Genomic DNA, 21,299 nt, shown 5'->3' with positions numbered 1-21,299 from the left:
CTAGATGGGCGATGGCGATTTGATATGGCCCAATGAGAAATGTTTAGCAGCATTAAAGTTGGGCTAAAGTTAATCCAACTTCAACACTTTGGTGTGTGCAAGTTACTTTATAAACGACTGCAGTATTGACATATTAAGAAAGAACAGACTTTTGCCTATGAAATGTCATATTGTTTGTTGCATGGGTAGAAAATGAAAACATATGCCAAAAGTGGGAGGCCTGGGGGTATGGTTTTCCTCAATTTGAAGGACACTCATTGGCGATTTCTGTTGACAATTTTTACAAGAGCAACTTTCTTTTGTTATCTTGTCAAAAGGTGTTCAGTTGAATCTTATCAGCGAAGTTTCTTTCCATGCTTATTTGACGCGCTTGAAGAAAGCTGTCTGCACTTTGCTATCTGTTCACATGAAGCAACAAGTTATAGCTATTTTAAAGTGGAATCATCGTCATGAACTTAACATTTAAGAAAATTAGTAACGATAACATTTTTAGGAATGGTAAAAACTGGAGAGATACTTTTCTCATGTACCCCCCGTGATAAGTGGGCAACGTAACTGGTGGATATCAACAAATAAAATCCAGAATGCAAAGATAAATTTCATAAAATTAAATCCCTGTGATTGCTCCAAGCTCCACTCCGTAATGACTTTCCACGTTCTGTATTTTGTAGAAAAACTTTAGTGAAATGTCAATTTTGGCCTCAGCGATTACGTAAGATCTTTTATTCTTACATCACTGAATAATTGAATGAGGAGTGATGTTTTTGCGCATACGGTGGACTGGATCGAGTAATTATGCCACGTTTCCGTTGCTCACCGTCAATGTGTTCTCGATGATCATGTAAACGTATTCCACTCCGTCATAGATTGTAAACGTCGTTATTTTTATTCAATTTGATAAGTAAGCTCAATGTCTACAATGATTCCCGTACGTATAAATGATGGCGATAAAAGCGATGAGTATAAACCTGGAATGAACTTCAGATCAAAGCTTCTGCTGTGGATTAGGTATATTTGAATATTGTGTTGTTCCTATCGAGAAGACTTCAGAGTCAAAAGTCTTTGAATCATCGCTCGATTGTTAAACTTTATTTTCATTTTTTAGGCAAATATTCTCAGATGATAGTTCAAGAAATTTGTTTTGCTTTCTTTTACTGAATCTGTCGTTTGCGTTTGTTGAACTGGCTTATGGAATATGGACCAACAGGTTGTTTTCAAGGGGGCTGATTACATGAGCCCGGGTAGCCGCGATTCAGCGAAGCGATAAATGATTTTGGCAAATGAAAAAATTAAAAACTTATCATCATTTTAATCTTCTTGAGCATTTTCATAATATTCTAACTTTATAAACGCGCAAAGCATTTAAAATGAAAACAACTTATTTGGCATAATTCTAGAATTACAACAGGAATGACTTGTTGCGCGTAACGAACAGTTATAATTTTCTCGCTTGAAGTTTTGACTCATTTTAATGCTTGGAAATCATTTCACCCCTCGCTGAATATTGGTTAGCCGGCATCATGTTAACAACCTCCAAAAGTGTGCTTGTATTACTGAAAAGAATTAGTTTACGATTGCATAATTTTGTTGCTTTCTATGCATTAATAGTTAGGTGAACATGTAACATCTTATTGAATCAAAACTTACAAAATTGCCTACTATTCCACCACATTTATCCTCTATTTGACAAAATTATCTATGAGCACGTGGTGTTTTCATCATTTGTCTACCGTAGAGCTTATATCCATATAAATTGAAAATGAATTCTACATGTTTTCACAAGACTTATCATGTTTATTTTCTGATATACGTCCACATGTTTGGCAGTTCCATGTTTAAATTTACTTGATGATAATCTTTCAAAATGTTTTCAAAAAAACTATAATGTATTGAAGGAAAGAGAATATTAATTTGAATGTTGCTCCAAACTATCTATTCTGTATATTCTAAATGTGTTTATTTAAAACAATATTTATGGTAAAAAATTGCGTTATATTGCATGTCTTATCTGGTGTAATGTTCGTCATATTCATAAATATTTCAATTATTGAAAACTAAGCAAACTCCTAATACAACACTTACATTGATGTATTTAGGGAGTTTTAGTGAGTTTTTTCTTGTTGAATTTTAAATCATTTTAAATGAAAATCCCTGAGTCATCACCATGTCTGCCAACCACCAATATAAACATTTTAATGTCCATTATGTGGAATTGAGCTTTAATGAAATAAAGATGAATAGTATTTTTTATTTCTTTCTAATCAAATAAATCTTCATATTTCAGTCTTGGTTTGATATCTGACTCATTTCACATGTTCTTTGATTGCACTGCGCTTATGGCTGGAGTGGTTGCTTCTGTAATTTCGAGATGGAAGAAAAACGAAAGATATTCTTATGGGTATTAGTAATTGAAAACGTTAATTTTTATTTGCAAATGGTGCATTTATCTTTTCCTATTGTTTATTGAATGAAAATTTATTAGATATGTACGAGTTGAAGTTCTTGCAGGATTTGTCAATGCACTTTTTCTTTTATTCATTGGATTTTTTATTCTTTCTGAAGCAATGGAGGTAAGAATCAATATTATCGGGTATTTGCTTGTTGTAATGTGTTATTTCATATCTTCTTTCTGATGGTTTGTTTCCACAGAATATGCATACTTAACCCCTAACTCACTTCCCTCAGGAAATTGAAATATCTCTCTTAACATCAACGCTGCTGCTTATGCTTCCAAATGTATTCTCACATTTAAGTTTCTCTTGTACGTAAGTATTAAGGTTCTTTCTCATCTTTCAAAGTATAAATATGTGCACTCACAAAATGGCCAAGTCCTTCTACATGTTAACATGTGCATAAAACAAATAGAATTGTGAAGAAATTTTGTGTTTTGTGTTTGATATTTTACTTGTTTTTCTTTACATTAGAGAGTATTTCATCCTCCTCATGTTGAGCACGAGAGATTGTTTGTTATTTCTGTTCTTGGTTTTATTGTAAATTTGATTGGGATTTTTGTTTTTCATCATGGTGGAGGTAATTATACATACCCAAGTTCACTGCATACTAGAATTTATACATTATTCAAGTAAAATTACACGTACAAGTAGTCATGAATGTTAATTAAGTTTAAACTATGCTTTTGACAGTTTATACTTTAAGTATACATTATGCTGTGTAGAATTTATGTATTAAGTGTAAATTTGTGGTTTTCAGCTCTCTAACATAGTTTTTTAACATTGTAGATTGTCATGGACACTCACATGGTGGTGGGAGTCATGGTCATTCGCATGGTGGTCATTCACGTAGTCATGTTGAACATGAACATTCCTTTGCCAACTCCTTACAACATAATCATTTGCATGGTGGTGAAAATCATGGTCATTTACATGGTGGTGGAAATCATGGTCATTCACATGGTGGTGGAAATCATGGTCATTCACATGGTGGTGAAAGTCATGGTCATTCACATGGTGGTGAAAGTCATGGTCATTCACATGGTGGTGAAAGTCATGGTCATTCGCATGGTGGTGGAAATCATGGTCATTCACATGGTGGTGGAAATCATGGTCATTCACATGGTGGGGGAAATCATGGTCATTCGACTGGTGGTGAAAGTCATGGTCATTTACATGGTGGTGGAAATCATGGTCATTCACATGGGCTAGGTATGATTATACTGTGATATTTATGATGATTTGACATAAATCTTGGCACTACTTACTTTGTTTGTTTGTTAAATCAAATTTATTGCAACATTGTTTTTATTATGTATAAAGTGATTTGTCACTTGCTGTCAAGGCTTTTGTGAAATAGATAATTTTCTTTCAGCATTACTTTATTTTACAAGTCTTTTTGTAATGACAATAGAATTGTCAAGTTTATCTCAATTCAAATGTATGCTTTCAATATGGAATTTATGCAGGTTTTGGTGATTCAAATCATCTTGAAGATTTACCTTCATCGAGTAATCAAATCATTCAAGGTTTGTTATTTCAATGCTATTCTTTTTTGTTCATCTTCAGCTAAGCTTAGAAAATCTCAATACCAAAAATAATGAGATTGTTATTAGTACATTTCTAAACATTAAAGCTGCCAAAATTGGAAATATTGGAAATCAGAGACAACACCAAATGTTATAATGGATAATAATAGCTGAAATTTTTTCAAATTTTTTTTATTGCTTTTTGTGTTAATTTATTAAAATACATAGGTGTTTTTCTTCATGTATTGGCTGATACTCTCGGAAGTGTTGGTGTTATCATATCTGCTGGACTTATAAAAATGTTTGGTTAGTTTTTTGGTGCAATGAATCACATTATCCTTAATAATTCACCTTTGAAAGAAATGAATTATGCTATTGAGTATAAATCCCAATCTATTAATGTTTTTTATCATATAAATATGAGAATTTATGAAAAAAGAAACTTAAAATTGAGCACTTAGTAAAGATTTAGATTTCTTTCCACTGTTCCCTGCCATTTAGTAAATATCTCTGTTCTTTGTATTTTTAGCATATTGTTGGCATAGATAAAATAAACAAATATAATTTCAAATAGCACTCATGTTTGCCAGCCATTTTTATCCACAGTTGCTCTCTATTGTACATGTATTCATGTCATAGATCAACATATGTTTACTATCCATTGTTATCGTCCATTGTACATCATGTTCCCATATTTACTGTCCACATTTGTCTTGTTTTTTCTCTATGAAGGATGGATGTTGGCTGATCCAATCTGTTCGTTGTTTATAGCAGTTTTGATAACAATAAGGTGATGTAGAATAAATTGTGTGAACTGTGAAAGTTTCAGTCTGAATTTGAGATTGTTGTTTTTATGCACCCAGTTGTTACAAAGTGTTTGGTAATGTGTTTTTTTTTAAAGTGTGATTCCTTTATTGAAAGAGTCAGTGGGAATTTTGATGCAAAGGATTCCACTTGGTTTAGAAAAGGACCTGCATTTAGGATATCAACGAGTAAGAACTAAGAAAATATTTTGTCATATTTTTAGACATTTAAAACTTTGCTGTGACTTTGTTCATACAGTTCATTATAAATTTTGTCAGTTTGCGAGTTTTGATGTTCACTATACACTGTCATTTTATACACTGTGTATTTAAGAATTAGGCACTATTCCAATGGAACTGCATTCTTTCCTTAGTAATATTATTTACTCAAAGATTACTTCAGTTCCTTTTGATCTATAAAACTGATATAATGTTGAGTTATTCATTATTATATATATATATACGTACATGATCTTTATAATCTATATTCCAGTCTATATAGTGTGTATGTGCAGGTGAAGATATTTAATCACAACAGGTTCATATATAATGTTTTATAATGTATATAGGTTTATCAAATAGAGGGTGTTCATAGTATTCAAGATCCTCATTTTTGGACATTGTGCAGGTTAGTGGCTATGATACCATTTTGATATTTTTTTGAAGATTTTGAAGATTTGTCAATAAAACATTGATATAATTACAGCTTTCAGCCTCTGTTTGAGAAAAGAGTCTGTTCTTGAATTGAACATTGGCAGCCAAATCGAGTTCATGGCACTCTGATGATATATATTAAGTTAATGTTTTGATGTTTTTGAAATCGCTGAAATTCTTGCGTCTCGGTAATGATAACGTAGCTATATGTCGATTTCATACACACACACACACATTTATCACGATTTGTAAGAGAGTGTTTTCTTCTTCGTTGGACTCCTTTCATCAGGACCACGTTCACTATAACTTATATACGTTTTTATTTGAAAACGCAACTTTTCACTAAAGACTTGCATCTGATGATTTCGCCTACTGAAAACGTTACTTTTCAAAAACGCCTTTAAGAATGAAACTTGAAAACGCAACATGATCTTATACGTCTGGACGTGTAAAAAGTAACTTTTTCACTTTCTAAACGCTTGTGTACGTACCTCGCAAATGTTGGATCAGCGCTTTTGAGCAATAACAAAATTGAAGATGGCAACCGACCAGCATTTTTGTCGGCTTTATTGTTAGACATTATATAAAACCTTACAGCGTTTTTAAAAACAAATTTAGCGCGTTTTAGTATCAAAATGATTTAGATAAACAGCAGCTATGTATTGTTTAGTTATTGGCGTCGCAATCTTGCTCTTACATGCGCGTATAAAATGACATCGTCGAAAACTGCTCACTGTGTTTAATTAGCAGGCTCAGCTACGCCACGCATGCGCCTTAAGCCAAAGTATCTTGTGGAACAAGCAAAAATGCCATGCATAAAAGCAGTAGCGGATCCAGGGTTAGGCAAAATAGTTATAACCGCTAAAGTATTTAGTCATGAATTTTTAAAAAATACAAATAAACCAATCAGTAAGTTGTAATAATTTATTTTGCCTATAGCTGAATCCGCCCCTGCAAAGCGCTACGTGTGGACGTAATTTATTTCAAAAACGGATAGAAAAAGTTGCGTTTTCAAATAAAAACGTATATACGTGAATACGTGTCCAATCTTCTATGAAGAAATATCGCACTTTTCATAAGAGTGTTGCGGCCCTTTGATATATGATAGTTTTATGCTGAAAATTTTATCTTTTAGCATTATATTTTTGCTTCATTATAAACCATGTTTAGAAAAATGTGTATTGCAAACTTTTTAGTGGAATTTGGGTTGGTAACCTGCGACTATTGGTTGCACCTGCCACTGATACGCAAAGAATCTTAAGTCAGTGTCATAAAATATTTTCTCAGGTAGCTATATGCATATATGAAATATTATTGTATTAATTATTGTAAAGTTTTACCCTATAACCATTCAACTCGTACTTGCCTACGCATTGGAAAGTCCATTGTTAAAGACCATATACAAAATGCTTTGTTATCTCAAGAAAATAGGTAAAGGATGAATGAGGAGAAGTATGAGCCACGTAGGCTTAGTTTCAATGTCAATTTTTCACTGCGACAAAACAAAACTTTGTGAACTGAACTCATAAGGAATTACTGTATCTCTAGAAGAATTTTTACAAAAATAATGTATTTATTTTTGTGTGTCAAAGCCTGTTACATTTTGACTGTAAATTCATGATTTCTAGAGGAAAATTTTGATAGTCTGTATGTAACCGCCGAAAATACAGTAGAATCGCGATAACTACAACTTTTAGATCGAATTTTTTGTTAAATGCAACGAATTTTAATTTCCTTTGGTCAAATCTCCCTCTATAATACGAACTGTAATATCATAACTCTCAAGGGTGGACATAAAGGCATAAATTTAACAACTTGAACGTGTAAACACTAAAAAACTAGAAATCGAACCATTTATATACATTCAAAACAGGTTCAAAGGTTCATAATGGACAATTTGTCCGAATGGCTCTAAAATTTTCATATTACTGAATTAAACGTATGCACTTGTTATATCTTCAAAGTATTATACGAAACTTGAAAGATCTGTGTACGTCTTTGTTGTAGCTTACAAAAGCACGTGAACAGTTCAACTGCCACAGTGTTCGTATTTACCGAAATTTATCGATTTTCCGATAGCTCAAATAATTTTCATTTCCTTTAAAAGTTGAGTTATCGTGCTTCTGCTATATTTTTCATTTAAAAACGTATTTTTACTTAATTGTTGAGTCTTCTCTTCTTTTTCCTCCGTTTTAGCTGGGTGTCAAGCAACTGTATGTACAGGTCGAGTTTTCATCTTAACGTATATAAATAGTTTCTTTTGCGAGATAGAATGTAGATTTATCCACAAGAAATTATTTGTACAAAGAAGTGGTTGACAGTGTACTTCAATTGCATGATGATTCTATTTCGTAAGAGTAAAAAGATTCTTTGATAGAATTCTTAATATTTGTTAACAGTGATATTTTCTGATGAAGAAATGCTATTATCCAAGTTTTACACTATTGCTCATCATCAAATATAGTTCATAAGTTGGAAGATCTTATGAACCCTTGCAAAAATGTATTAAGTTAATTCAGTTACTTTTGTTTAAGTTAATAAGTTTGGTTATTAAAGTTTTTACCTCATTCAACGTATCTAAAATTGAAAAAAGTTATTAATTTTATGTTTGATGATTTGAATTTATATCCGTTGACCAACGTGTTGTATTCTTTATTGATAAAGCGTCGGTTCAATCGTAATCGTCATAAATTTCATCCCTCCCTGTTTCATCATTATCATTAGATAGCAAATCACGCCCCCCTGGAATTCTTTTTATTGCTTTGGGTGACCTCTGCAAATGACCATCACTATATGGACGACGACTTCGACCGTCACGTGACTCCGTCATGTCGTTTATTTCTTTGATAAGCTGCCGTATTTCTTCATTTTGGCGATAATTTTCATCCATTGCAAAGGATATTTCCTTTCTTATGTTCTTTCTTAGTGTTTCTATTTCCAATCTTTGTAATTCCATCTCATTTTTAATGTGCTTTTTTAACTCAGACATGTCTTCGTGTGTTTTCTCAACAGGAAAGCGATAGGCTTTTAATGCTTTGTTTTCGTTTATTTTTTCTCCAGTCTTTGATTCCCTTAGTTTTTCGTCGAGTTCCAACTCGATTTCACAAATTCTTTCATCTCGACTTTTAAGATGCATCATCGTCATTGTTTTTTGAACTTTTCTTTCTATGTTATCTAATTCTTCTTGATACTTTATTTCGGCGAATCTTTGCAGCAGCTTGTGCCTTACGTCACGTTCTACTTCATTTAATCTCATACCGTCACTCATGTCTCGTTGAGGTTCCTTTTTTAAAAGTGAAAGCTCTCGACGAGTGTTGGCTAAAACTGGAATTCTGCTTTTTGCAGGAAGTTGGCGGTGATTTCGGGGACTTAATTGAACTCCTTCTACAATGCTATCCTTATCATAACTTGATAAATCTATTCCTGATTTTTCGTAGTTTTTCTTTCGATTCAATTTCTTCCCTCTTTCTTCTAAAATACCATATATAAGTTGGTAAACATCGTCTTTGTCAACTGAACGTACATGACACGCGTGTGTATGGAAAATTTGATCATATTTGGTGTTTGGAACATTTGCTGCGAACTATGTTGAAATAGTGTTTGTATAAACTGAATAAAATAACTATAACATTGCAAGGTATTATTACTCAAAATATTATAAAGTTATTTCAATCGTCAATGAAGATTCATTGATGACCGATTAGACAAAATCTAACCTTCTGGTAGCTTGTATGTTCTTTTTTCGCTAGGAAGATTGATGTTTTTCTTTTCATAATAATTCCACTGTCTTTGCAAAAAGTTTGCACATGAATTACATACTGGTACACGACCATAACTGAACCAGTGGGAGTTCTCTTCGTTTTTTAAGTCTTCCAGCACTGGGAAAAAAGGCCCATGAAGACGCCAACGATAAGACAAGAGTTTTATTGGTCCTGGACTTGGATTATTGCAAGAAATACATATTCTCTCACGAAATATCGATCCAGCTATCATTTTTATTGAACGCGATTCGTTTCAAATGGAAGTGTTTGCTCATAAATTAAGATTCTGCAAAGTCTGAAATAGATGATATGTCTGTAATAATTGAGATTTCAATGACTGTACAAATATAGGATTAACTCGAAACGGACCCTTGAACTGGATGCAGAATACTGTCAACAATTTATCTTTTGTTTTTCTGTTCTTCGTTGTCGCTGTATCGATTACATATAAAACAAGTTCTACTTCCAACTTTCATGTTTAAGTTTTTTAGTGATCAAAATATTTAGTTTGAGTGGACGAAGTAACCTTGACGATTATAATGACGAATGCTGAGGCTATTGTCATAAATTGTTCTAATTACTATCCCACGCCGGTTAATAAATTAAGTATTATTGTACTATAAAATATAGCACCTGCAAAAATTCTTATGATGTTTTAGAGTTTTGATACAAGAAGTACAACGTTAGAACATAGCATGGCAAACAATCTTGAATGCGTTGAGGGTTTTATGTTTGCCTAAAATCTCTTTACAATAATTATTTTTTATAACTAGAGAAAGGAAAAATAAAGCAGCTGTAATTATTTTTGTGTTTTATTACCCTCTATTCATATGCAAATCTTTGCCAAATCTATCGTTCGAAAATCAGAGGCTGCCTGCACGAAGACACTAGAAATAGTCAAAAGGAGATTTGGCCAAAATAAAAAAAAATGTCCATCTAAACAAAAAATATCGTTGATCCATCAGGGAGTATAGATGCCATCGACGATTTTTTTCAAAATCCAGCTAAAAGTCAACATTGTATAGGTTTCTTCTTACATAGGCTTTTAATGAATGTTATCTAAATGTCGATCAATTTTGTTTTTGTGCAGGGTATTATTAGGAGATGTTGTTTATTTCCAATTTAATTAGTACTGCAATGCTTGTAAATCCTAGTGTTGTATGTATAAAATTGTTGAGCGACCTACGAACAGCTTCAACTGGTAGTTTATGAGCTGAAATTCGAATTCTCATTTCATTGTTCAGTAAAAGATTCAATTCATTTATTTTGGAAATAATGGCAAAAATTCTCACGCCTTTCTGGTGATAGTACTAAACTTTTAAAATTGTTTTCGATATCAAATAACTGAAGTAAATATGAGAAGAGTCAGGAGACACTGACATACAAAGTACATTTTATTAACATGTTTGATTAATTGATAACAGTTCAGGAGAAGAATGATAAAAAAGAGTTTCAGAAGAATATCAGCCAGTTCGAACTAATCAAAAAAACAGCATTAAATATCGTTAAGTATAGAGCTTATGTCATAAAAATGAGTACTTAACGTTTGACTAAGAAAATTTCTCAACCAGGGGAAATCGCGTAAAGATTGGTAAGCGTTTGAAACTGGAATTTTAGACTGTGCTTGAATGATTACAATGTAAATACTCTAACCTGATTGGTTCAAGGACCCTGGAAAGTCGATAATTGGAGAGAAGGTAATATTTATATATGCATGCTCTACTTTATTAGTTTTTATTAAGGTTAATTGTGAATTAGCCATTGGCATTAACCAATCAGAGTCATTGAGTTCTATTAAATTTCTATAGTTGTGGTGAGAAAATTGGCCAGATCAGAAACGCACAAAAGACAAAATATTGCAAAAACTGTAATTCTGTAATACAAATCTAAAGAAAACGGGCCCCCATCTTCGACTCGGGCAGATTTACTTTCGGCTTCAAAAAAGCCTTCAATTTTTACTAGAAATTTTGTCTAATAGTTGCGCTATCCAGTCTTTCAGATCAGTGGCATTAACCAATCAGAGCTCGCGAGGACTGGGTACAAGCTTGACGGGAAAAGCAAGAACAGCATTGTGAGACAGAGGCAGAGTTTTGGGATATATTTGTTGGTTTGTCTTTTTTTTTATTTCATCGTTTCATTTCGATTTTTTGACTTCATTGTATTTTCTTTTATCCTACGAAACAGATTTCAATAGTTTATATTAGAAGGATGAGTTTGTTAGATGATTACAGTTCGTCCTCGGAACGAAAGGTAAATTTCTTGTTTGTAAAAAAATGTTTTTTATACGGTGTTGATAAACCCACAAATGGGATTAGAAATTTAGGTTTGTATGTTGGTAAAGCTGAATTACATTGAAAGATATAATGATCGTAGCATAACATAGAAGTTGATTTCGTGTGTCAGCATTCAGTTGTTTCTTTGCTGTTGTTGATTTACACTAAGACCATGATGTATTTTGTTCAATCTTGTGCTTGTGTTGGATCTTTTGTGATAATCTACATTGACCTGTTTTAAATTCGACGTTGTGACTCTTTTATATTAAAGTTTGTTTGCGCATGCAAAATGCTTTCCATCATGTTTATAACAAACACAAATGAACCAACTATTTGCTAATTTTAATGTAAATTTCTTTGCTTTATTGGATGATGCGTGTATTGGAAACAGTCATAGATATATTTTTTCGTGTAATTGCATGGAATAATGCTGCTTACTGGAGAGTGTATGGGTGCTCTTTTTGACAACCTTTCAACCTTATTATGTTATCACATGTGAATTTGATAGTTAGCTCCTCATACACACTACATTTGTTAGTTTTGGTTTGGAATTTGTTATTTGTCGTACATAGTATGAATATAAATTTCTCCCCAGAGATTTTCTTCTTTAACGTCCTTGGCAACATTATGAAATTTAGTTCTTAGAAGAAATACAAAAGAAGCTCTTTCTTCATGACTTTTTACCCCTATTGATCAAAGTTTTTATTGGTCAAGTATCAGCTATTTTCTTTGATTTTTGTTTTATATAACAAGTGTTTAAATAGCAAATATTACATAATATAATATACTTTTCATTATTTTGTAATGTCTATAAATTTATTCCTTAATGCCGCATTGAAGCTTTACATTAAAGAAGAGTTTATAACAACAAGATATATCTAGCTTCTTCATTAAGTAGAAATTTTGTTATTAGAGATTTAATGGTTTGCTTTAAGTTCAATATTTTTCAACCACATTATCTTCTATTACATTAGTTAAGGTAGTCCTGTACTTATTTAATGAACAAATTGTCATCTTCATTGGTATGAATTTGAATTTGAAGTCTTTCCAATATGAAGTTAATTTTTAATGTCATTAATAATTATTAATGTTTGTTAGCTCCATTCATGCCTACTTTGTCATATCTATCACTTACTAAACAACATTTCCCATTATCTAGATGAATTTACTAGATTCAAAATATGGCTTGATGAAATATTTTGCTTTGTCTTTTGCTTTTAGCGACCTTCAGATGGTTATTCTAATATTGATGAAAACTTTGGTATGAAAAGGGTGAGTGAGTCTTTTTTTACCTTTAATTTCCATTAAAAAAATTCAGCAATGATTGAGTTAAACAAAGTTCTTTTGTATTTTAACTTTTTTTATTGATTTGCTAATTTTTCATAATTAGGTTATGTAGGTTTCTCAATGTTCAATGCATAACAAAGTTTGAGGAACATGCTGCAGTTAGCAAATTGCTTTAACGATGTTGAAAATTGCAATACATAGATATTCAGAATGTAAAAATTTGTATTACAGTATATTTATTTTCATTGTTTTTGATGCATGTGTATTTCTAATGTTAAAATAATATATAAGAAGTCTAATTTATTTTTGGAACACAGAAATTTTTTCAACATCTTTAGCATTAGGTTTCTCTCTTTCATTTCTTCACTTTGTCGTAATTTTTATTTATATCAGATGAAACAAGACGACAACCCTCCATCAAAAGTTCTTCACATTAGAAATCTTCCTGATGCTGCAACTGAAGCTGATGTATATTGTTTGCTAATTATCAATGACTTTAATTTAGCATAAAGTATTGTATCTTGTAGCAGGCTTTGAAAGCAACAGTTTGGTGGACTATTATGTACTCATTGGTTTATTTGATCATCTAAATTAACAATTTAGATTCTTCAACTTGGCATTCCCTTTGGCAAGATTGTAAACATTTTAAAAATTACAAAAAGTAAAGGAAAACCACAGGTTAGAAATATGAATATCTACATGTGTTATTAAAACAACTTTGTTTTATGGATTTTATGACAATTTAAGTTTACTTTTTTGTTCTTTTTAACACATTGATAATAATGTAATTTCTGTTTATGTTTTTTTTTGAATATGTTTACAAGTTCTTTTGTTTCTTTTTAAATTTAGGATGTAGTAATGTTTGTTTTTGTTTTCTTTTGTAGGCATTTCTTGAAATGGAAGATATAAGTAAAGCTGAGGCGATGGTAAATTTTACCAATTCACACCTGCAAAAATAAGGCAAGTTATAGTTTTATTTTATCATGTTTTATGGCAATGTTTAGTACCTGTAGATAAAGTGCTAGGTGAGTTTATGTAATGTTCGTAGATGTAAATCCTCCAGGTTTGTAGAGTCCTGAGAAAGACTGTTGATGTTTGTTAGCAACAGTCGTCTTCAAAGTCAATAGTGAGGTTGCTGTTATGGTAATTAAGATTTACGCACTGAGATCAAGGAAAATTGTGTTTTGTTTACTATGGATGCCATTAATACACCTTTCTGAAGGTAGACACATGTCAAAAATATGAGATCAAATTACAAAATTGACAATCAAATGGTCGGACATAGTATGTACAATAGTGGACAAAAAAATGGTTCAGAGATGTTTTTGAGTTTTGGGGCTTTTTTGAATCTGCTCATTAATAAAGGTAGAGGGCATAGCAGTAGATATTAACCAATTTGGGTTAGAAAAAAACATAAAGATTAAAGATTAAAGATTGAAGGAAAGCTTGAATACTGGCATGTTGTTGCACTAAGGACTTTTTTGTTGTGATTTTTGCGGGACTTAAGAACATCCAGGACGGATTCCAGCTGCATAAAGTGCATAAAATGGGATTTTAAACTATACCTATAAATTTAAATGTATAAAATTACAATGACGCTAAAGGATAACATAAAACATTGTCTTATTATGAATATGTGTAATTGTATTCCAAGAAAGTCATGAATCTCATCTGGAATCTCATGATACATCGAATCATAAATATTATAAAAATAACAGTTAAAACTTCGGACTTGCAATTTTCTTTGCTCGATGCAGCTAAAACCGGGACTTGATATTCTTTGATAGGGTGGTTTCTTACAACGAAATGCATGACAATGAACTTGAACTTGGACAGCTGCTCAAGTTGACTGTGCATGATCAAACTAACTGCGCATGCGCAGATGATTTATCTGAAAATTTGTGACTGTGTGAGCTAATTACTCCATAATTGTTACTAGTACATACAGTTGGTCGTTGCCATGACCGTGAACTTGGAGAGTTGTTGCAGTTGACTTTGCATGCTCATATTAATTCTCAATTTGTGACAGAGAAAGCTCTGAATTTGTTGCTTGTTTATGCACTTAGCAAATTTTCAATCATATATTTTGACACATGTGTTAACCGTGGAAGGATGGTTTAAGGAGCAACAAAACAAGTTGTTTCCAAAGATTTCAATCAATTTTTATTATTTCTACCAATTTTTAAAAAGAACACTGACAACAATGTAAATATATGAAATACTTGCTTTCCTAAAAGAATATATAAGGTAAAAATCTTATTGGATTTTGTTGCCAAAAATTCCCATGTTTTTCTTTTCAAGGTCAGATGCTGACCACAACTGGCAAATGTTGTATTTTCATGTGACGATAAACATAATTTTGTCATGAAGTGAACAGCTTAAAAGAAAAGTGAACTTTTACAATTCATAAATAATTATATGATATATTCACATTTTGTTTAGAGGATCAAATGTTTATGTTCAATATTCATCACATACTGAACTTAAAGTTGAGAAGCAGTCTCCTGCAGTAAGTAAAAAAATTGATGACCATGCAGTAATATCTGATATGTATGTATTAATTATAAAATTTGTGATAAATGACTTACACTTGCTGTAATGATTTATAGAAATGTAGTGATCTGGTGATATAGAAATGTCGTTACATGTTTGTTGGCGTTGATTGTCCTTGTCAGTCAACGGGATTGTCCTAAGGTCCCTTGACAATCAATGTCTTCAAACATTAACTATACTTTGGCTCAAATCATTCACTTTTATAAAAAATAATTTTTTTACAGGTTACAGCACTCCTAGCCGCAGCAGCCATGGCATCCAGCACATATTCATCATCTGGTGATCTCATGTCTATGTTGATGGGAGAAGATTCCAAGATTGGTGTAATGGCTAGTCCCAATAACAATGGTGGTGGTCTTCTTCCAAATCCCACATTGTTCCCAAACAACTCTTCATCTGAGAATGTTAGTAATGTTTTAAGAGTTGTTGTGGAAAATATGTTATATCCCGTATCTATTGATGCCTTACAACTGGTAAGTTTGTGTTTGAATGATGCTTTAAATATGAAGAAAACATAGTTCAAGTTTTTGCATGTTTATTTTATAGATATTTTCCAAGTATGGAACTGTGGTAAAAATTGCTATTTGTACTAAAACAAGTATGTTGCCTGTATTTAACGAGTAGCTGTAGATAATTTATCATAAGCTTGTTGATACAGTACATATGTACATGTATCATATGATGTTTATTATTATATATGGCAAAAGCATCACTTCCAGTGAAATAGTGCATTTTGATTGGCTTAGAAGCATCACTTCTGGTGAAATAGTGCACTTTTATTGGCTTAGAAGCATCACTTCCAGTGAGATAGTGCACTTTGAGTGGCTTAGAAGCATCACTTCTGGTGAAATAGTGCATTTTGATTGGCTTATAAGCATTTTTGACAGTTCATTTCTTTCTTTTGATGGACCTTACAAAAAAGTAAACAAATTTTAGACTTTCAATATCCCAAAGAATACTGCAAAAATCCAAATTCAAAATAAAAAATCACTTATGTATGAATATGAGTCGAATTAATAACCGAGTGCGAGGTCTATACGGAGAAATATCGGACCGATGTTTTTTTGTACAGAGGTCCGATATTTCTCAGTAAAGACGTTGAAAGCGAGGTTATTAAAAGGTTTATTATAAGGCATTAATTGACCTGAAACGAAGCTTGCTTTCTTTCTTGTCCTTGCTATTTTTTACCGGTTGGCTTTCACTTTTCTAGTTTTCCTCCATAAAAAATAAATCGTTTCAAATTGTATCGTCTGGATGGTTTTTTAAGTGTTTTTCCTTAGAATCACATTTGTAAATGGTTTCTTGTTTCGTTTATTTTGCGTTTTGCCATTTGCATTTCGAAGTTTGTTTATATTTGACTGTAAAATTGCGCGTTTTGGACCGTGGTCGATTACTGGAAAATAATGGACCGGCAAAAATGTTTCTGGGCCAATCAAAGCGTGCTATTTAGCCGGAAGAGACGGTTCCGATATAATAATTTATGTTACTGTTCTATGTTTCTTGTATAGAAGAATTTCATGCTGTAAACAATGTGTGGTTTGTTTTGGTTTTCTTTAAAAACAAAATGATCCATGCCTAATGATAAAGTTTTTAACTACCCTACTTGTTCAGTCTTTACCAAGCAATATTGAACCGAAAAAACATTAGTTTGATATTTCGGCTTGAAGACCTCACGCTTGGTTGATGTACCGACTTAGTTAAATAATATCGACATTATTGTGACAAGAAAGATATATTTTTGATAGACAGGCATGTGGGACACAGTATATGTTTTATTTGTCTACTCTTTTGCCTTTAATTTATTGTTCAACTAAGTGGACGTGTTTGATTTCGTTATCATTCTGTTGCATTCTTATCATCCCGTTAATTTATGCATTTATTTTTCATTTTATGAATGTTATTTAGATCAGTTTCAAGTGTTTGTTCAATATTCAGATCATGTTCCTGCTACTGCTGCTAAATCTGTAAGTTCAAAATAACCATAAAATTTACCATGTCAACTTCACATATGTTTCCATTGTTTGCAAAAAGAAATACCTTTTACAAAATACGCAGTTATTTAATTTTTTGTTACAGCTATTCATTGAAGAATTTCGTTGTAATCACAGAATGCATGTGTTTCACGTGCGCGCATATGTTTGCTCGTCAAGTGTTTCACTTGTTTCGTCACGTGACATGTACCACGTGTATGCTTGCTTGCTCTTCACGTCACGTGTTTCACGCTTACACTTGTTTGCTGTAATACTTCAATAATAATGGCTTAAAAGAAGTGTACAAGATGAATAATTTCTTGTTTTTTTGTCCTTCATGTATGTACTGTACAATCAAGTGACAAAAACTCTTCTTTACTTTTCTTAAAAAAGCCAGATAACAACACGAACTTTCATAGTCCAGCTCAACACACCTCCGCTTTTGTTGGCTCCACTAGTTCGTATACTGTAAACTTCTCAAAATGATTTATGTTTTATTGTTTTTAGGCGCTTGATGGACAGAACATTTACAATGGATGTTGCTCTATGAAAATAGGTTACTCCAAATTCAACAATCTCAATGTAAAATTTAACAACGACAAAACAAGGTATGATTTTCACCTTTCATTCGTATGTCGTAAATAAATTGATTGTAATAACATTTTATATCATTCAGAGATTTTACGCGACCCGACCTTCCCTCGGGTGAAGGTCAACCATCATTTGATCCAAATCTTGGCTTATCCGCTCTAGGTAACTAAATGCAATGTTTTGATCTATTTTAAGCTATTTTTTATATTCAGTGATTTGTATTTAATATTGACAGGGGCTGTTTTGAGCAACCCGTTTCTTGCTGCCAGTGCAGCTGCTACTGTGCCAAATCTTGGATTGTTAGGAGCTGGTAATATGCTACAGGGTAACAAAAACTTATCCTTATCTGTCTTGTTGATAGTAAAATAATTTGGTTTCATCTGTTAAGTTTCTCAGATTAAGGAATCGTGTGGTAATGTAACTGTATTTTGTCTGATTTTTTATCTATCACATTGAAAATTTTGGGTGTGTTTTTTTTTGTTTTTAGGCATTGGAGGAAATCAACAATCTGATGATAGACGAGGTCGTCGACGAGATAATGATGATCGCGATAGAAAATCTGTTTTACTTGTCAGTGAATTAAATGCTGAGGTTTGTATCTGAAATTCTTGGGTTAATGAATACGATATTTGTTGATATACAGAATTCACCTTGTATCTTATGAAATTAATTTCTTTTTAATATCTTTTTTTTTAATCTTCCCTTTCATGAAAAGCAAAATTCTTACACAACTTATTTTGATGCATTTTTGCTCTTAATTCTTTATTTCATAGATTTATCATTGATGAAACATAACATGTGATGTTTGAACTAGATTCGTTATCTTTGATGACTTCATTCTACTAACTACTTGAACTTATTTATCTTTCTTTAATGCGCTGGTTTTTGTTTCATCCTTGCTCTGTTTCTACCAACTTTATCCTGAATTCATTAGAGGATCAAATGTGACGACCTTTTCATACTGTTTGGTATGTCCACGCAAGTCCCTAAGTACCACGGTTTGATCTTATATGTTCACTGTTCTCCGGTTTTTTCTTGAGTTGACAAATCGTTCATGCGTGCATGCTATGATTCTTTACTTTCAAAGCTGTTTTCTTCAATGACGAAATTTCTTTCTCTCGGGGTTTCTAAAAAATATTTCCCTTCAAATGTCAATACATTTCAAGATCGACTTGTTATTTAATTACTTAATATTCTTTTAAATTATTGTGCTGTTTTATCTACTTTGTTTTGATGACACTATTACTTATTTAAAGAAGGTTTTTTCTTGAAAATCTACAGGTTATCTTAAGATATTGTTTGAAGTCCGTCAACTTTATTGACGTTGAAAATTGTGTTTGCCTGAAATTAGTTTTTCCAATCAAACTACAAAAAGTCCTTTCAAAAAAAAATTCCTGTGAAAACGTGAAAGCATTTTTCTTATTTATTTATACCAGGTGCTTACGGTGATGTAATGCGTGTAAAGATTCTCTTCAATAAACCTGACACAGCTCTTATTCAATTCTTTGATGCTTATCACGCACAAACAGGTAATAATCTCTCTTGTACAAATACTCCTTACATTTACGTAATATGTTATTTCAAACTAGCCTGGGTTTCCTTTTATTGCTATGTGCAGAACTCAAAAGAACGGCTAAGTTGTGTACTTACGGTTTTTGCTCGCTTATCAATACACAGATACTTGAACACAGATACTACAAAAAACATGAAAAGTAGTTTGTTTCGAGATTACAGATTCTTGTGTTAGACGTTATAAGCGCTTTACCACAGTACTTTTGTTGAAAACGATAAAATGTGGTTGGTCCAAATAACCGGCAAAGTGAAACATTGATGTCCAGCAAAGTGAATGAAGCATTTTGATTGGTCACGCCTAGTCTGAATGACACGCTGTTTCTAATTGACGCCGCATGAATTTTCTCGCCATTTTCGAAACTTATTCACCGACCAAATGTTTAGTCTAGAGAAACTGGATATTGTTAACTGTGCGTATTTTATTTTATTTAGCTCGGGAAAATTTGAATGAAGTTCGCTTTCAAGGGAAAAAATTGAGAGTTAGTACATCAAAACATGATAACATCAACATGCCCAAACGAGATTCTGAGGTAGTTTATAAACATGAATCCTATTCATTATTTGATATGTACCAGTTATTATATTAAAAGCTTTTTTTCATCCTGATGAGGCAACTCATAGTTCAAATCATTTTTTATGCTAATTTTGTGATGTTTTGTTGCAGCTTTGGATTTATGTAATTATTGTTAAATAAATACATAATTAAAATATCCGTCATACTCTACTCGTTAAGAATATATGTATTTTAACAAAATATTAAGAAAATATTTATTTTTCAGTTAAAATTTTTTATTATTACCAGGGTGCACATCTTACTCAAGATTATTCGCGAGCCGCTGGTCATCGCTTCAAACAACAAGGCTCAAAAAATTATCAGAATATTTTCCCCCCCGGGAGAGTCCTTCATTTGTCCAACATCCCGTTAGTAATTTTGGACGTGATTTTAAATTTAAATGAAGATTGAGTTAGTCTATTTTACTTAAAAACGAGAATTGTATGTGTTTTAGTGGAAGTGTCACTGAAGAGGAGCTAAAGTCTTTATTTAAATCTAAAACTGAGGGAGAAATGACAAAATTCGAGTTTTTTACGTTAGTACCTACATATTTTGTTATACCAAAAATTAATTTCACAAAAAGCAAGTTTACAAGTGTGTTTTGATTATTTTAAACACAGGAAAGAAGTTGGACGAGGAAAAAGAATGGCTTTAGTAGAGATGGCGTCAGTTGAAGAAGCTGTGCAAGCTTTAGTAGTGAGTAAACGTTTTTTGTGGTTGGTACCTACTTTAGGCGCTGCACTCTCAAAATCTTACAAGTTTGACTCGCTATTTTATAAAGAAAATATTAATTCTACATTCAAAAACAATAAATTGTGTCAGAGATATTTGTTTTTGTTTTCCTATTTTTTGTTCCATGTCAAATGTGATTACATGTGTTTTTTCTATTCAGGATCTTCATGATTATCCAATTGGTAACGATAGTCATCTCAGAGTATCATTCTCAAAGAAAACGTTGCGCTGAGTCTGAGTTAATATAAAGAAATATAAATCATCTTTTCATCGTTTCATCTTCAATTTGTAAGAATTGTAGATTGTTAAGTGTCCATCATATATTATTGTAAGTGTCCGTCGTACATTAGTTTTTTTAGTCAAAAAAATCCCTGTAAATAGCATATTGGTCATTTTTAATATCTTATTAAACTTTTGTGTTCAACTCCAATTTTTTCTTTTTTTTGTCGAGTTTTGTTTTCCAGATAATTTCCGCCCCTGTTGTGTCTTTGCATATCAATGTTGTCAACACATAAAACAAAGAAAACTATTGTAAATTATTCTTTGCTTGTGCACCGTAAAAATGCTTGCG

The 21,299-nt window shown here is 32.1% G+C and overlaps 2 protein-coding genes across 3 annotated transcripts; both read left to right on the top strand.

Moving 5' to 3' along the window:
- Window positions 1-788: 788 nt before the first annotated feature.
- Window positions 789-7,937, top strand: LOC124439222 (zinc transporter 7-like). 2 transcript variants are annotated; one of them, XR_006946319.1, is made up of 14 exons: window positions 789-1,008; window positions 1,106-1,207; window positions 2,285-2,398; window positions 2,483-2,570; window positions 2,925-3,030; window positions 3,240-3,662; window positions 3,920-3,979; window positions 4,208-4,285; window positions 4,712-4,769; window positions 4,881-4,971; window positions 5,352-5,410; window positions 5,489-5,624; window positions 6,633-6,723; window positions 7,633-7,746. XR_006946319.1 is itself a non-coding variant. In XM_046989452.1 (13 exons), the coding sequence occupies exons 1-13, from the start codon at window positions 911-913 to the stop codon at window positions 7,675-7,677; spliced, it is 1,413 nt and encodes a 470-aa protein (XP_046845408.1). In that variant the 5' UTR covers window positions 802-910; the 3' UTR covers window positions 7,678-7,937. The 2 variants fall into 2 exon arrangements, 1 of the variants encoding a protein (XP_046845408.1); XM_046989452.1 differs by lacking the exon at window positions 5,489-5,624 and having other exon boundaries at window positions 802-1,008; window positions 7,633-7,937.
- Window positions 7,938-11,207: 3,270 nt separating this feature from the next.
- LOC124445748 (polypyrimidine tract-binding protein 1-like) lies at window positions 11,208-21,158 on the top strand. Its single transcript, XM_046996536.1, has 21 exons — window positions 11,208-11,304; window positions 11,382-11,447; window positions 12,692-12,742; window positions 13,151-13,225; window positions 13,361-13,435; window positions 13,642-13,712; window positions 15,200-15,266; window positions 15,535-15,783; window positions 15,857-15,908; window positions 17,216-17,274; window positions 17,788-17,888; window positions 17,957-18,033; window positions 18,107-18,196; window positions 18,359-18,462; window positions 18,806-18,839; window positions 19,308-19,400; window positions 19,876-19,973; window positions 20,246-20,364; window positions 20,451-20,531; window positions 20,617-20,692; window positions 20,889-21,158. The coding sequence occupies exons 2-21, from the start codon at window positions 11,406-11,408 to the stop codon at window positions 20,958-20,960; spliced, it is 1,686 nt and encodes a 561-aa protein (XP_046852492.1). The 5' UTR covers window positions 11,208-11,304; window positions 11,382-11,405; the 3' UTR covers window positions 20,961-21,158.
- The last annotated feature ends 141 nt before the right edge of the window (window positions 21,159-21,299 follow it).

This window comes from Xenia sp. Carnegie-2017, unplaced genomic scaffold (assembly GCF_021976095.1).
Source record: "Xenia sp. Carnegie-2017 unplaced genomic scaffold, XeniaSp_v1 HiC_scaffold_1, whole genome shotgun sequence".
In the NCBI taxonomy this organism is placed as follows: domain Eukaryota; kingdom Metazoa; phylum Cnidaria; class Anthozoa; order Malacalcyonacea; family Xeniidae; genus Xenia; species Xenia sp. Carnegie-2017.
Note: the sequence above shows the minus strand (reverse complement) of the source record. Positions and strands in the feature narration are given on the sequence as shown.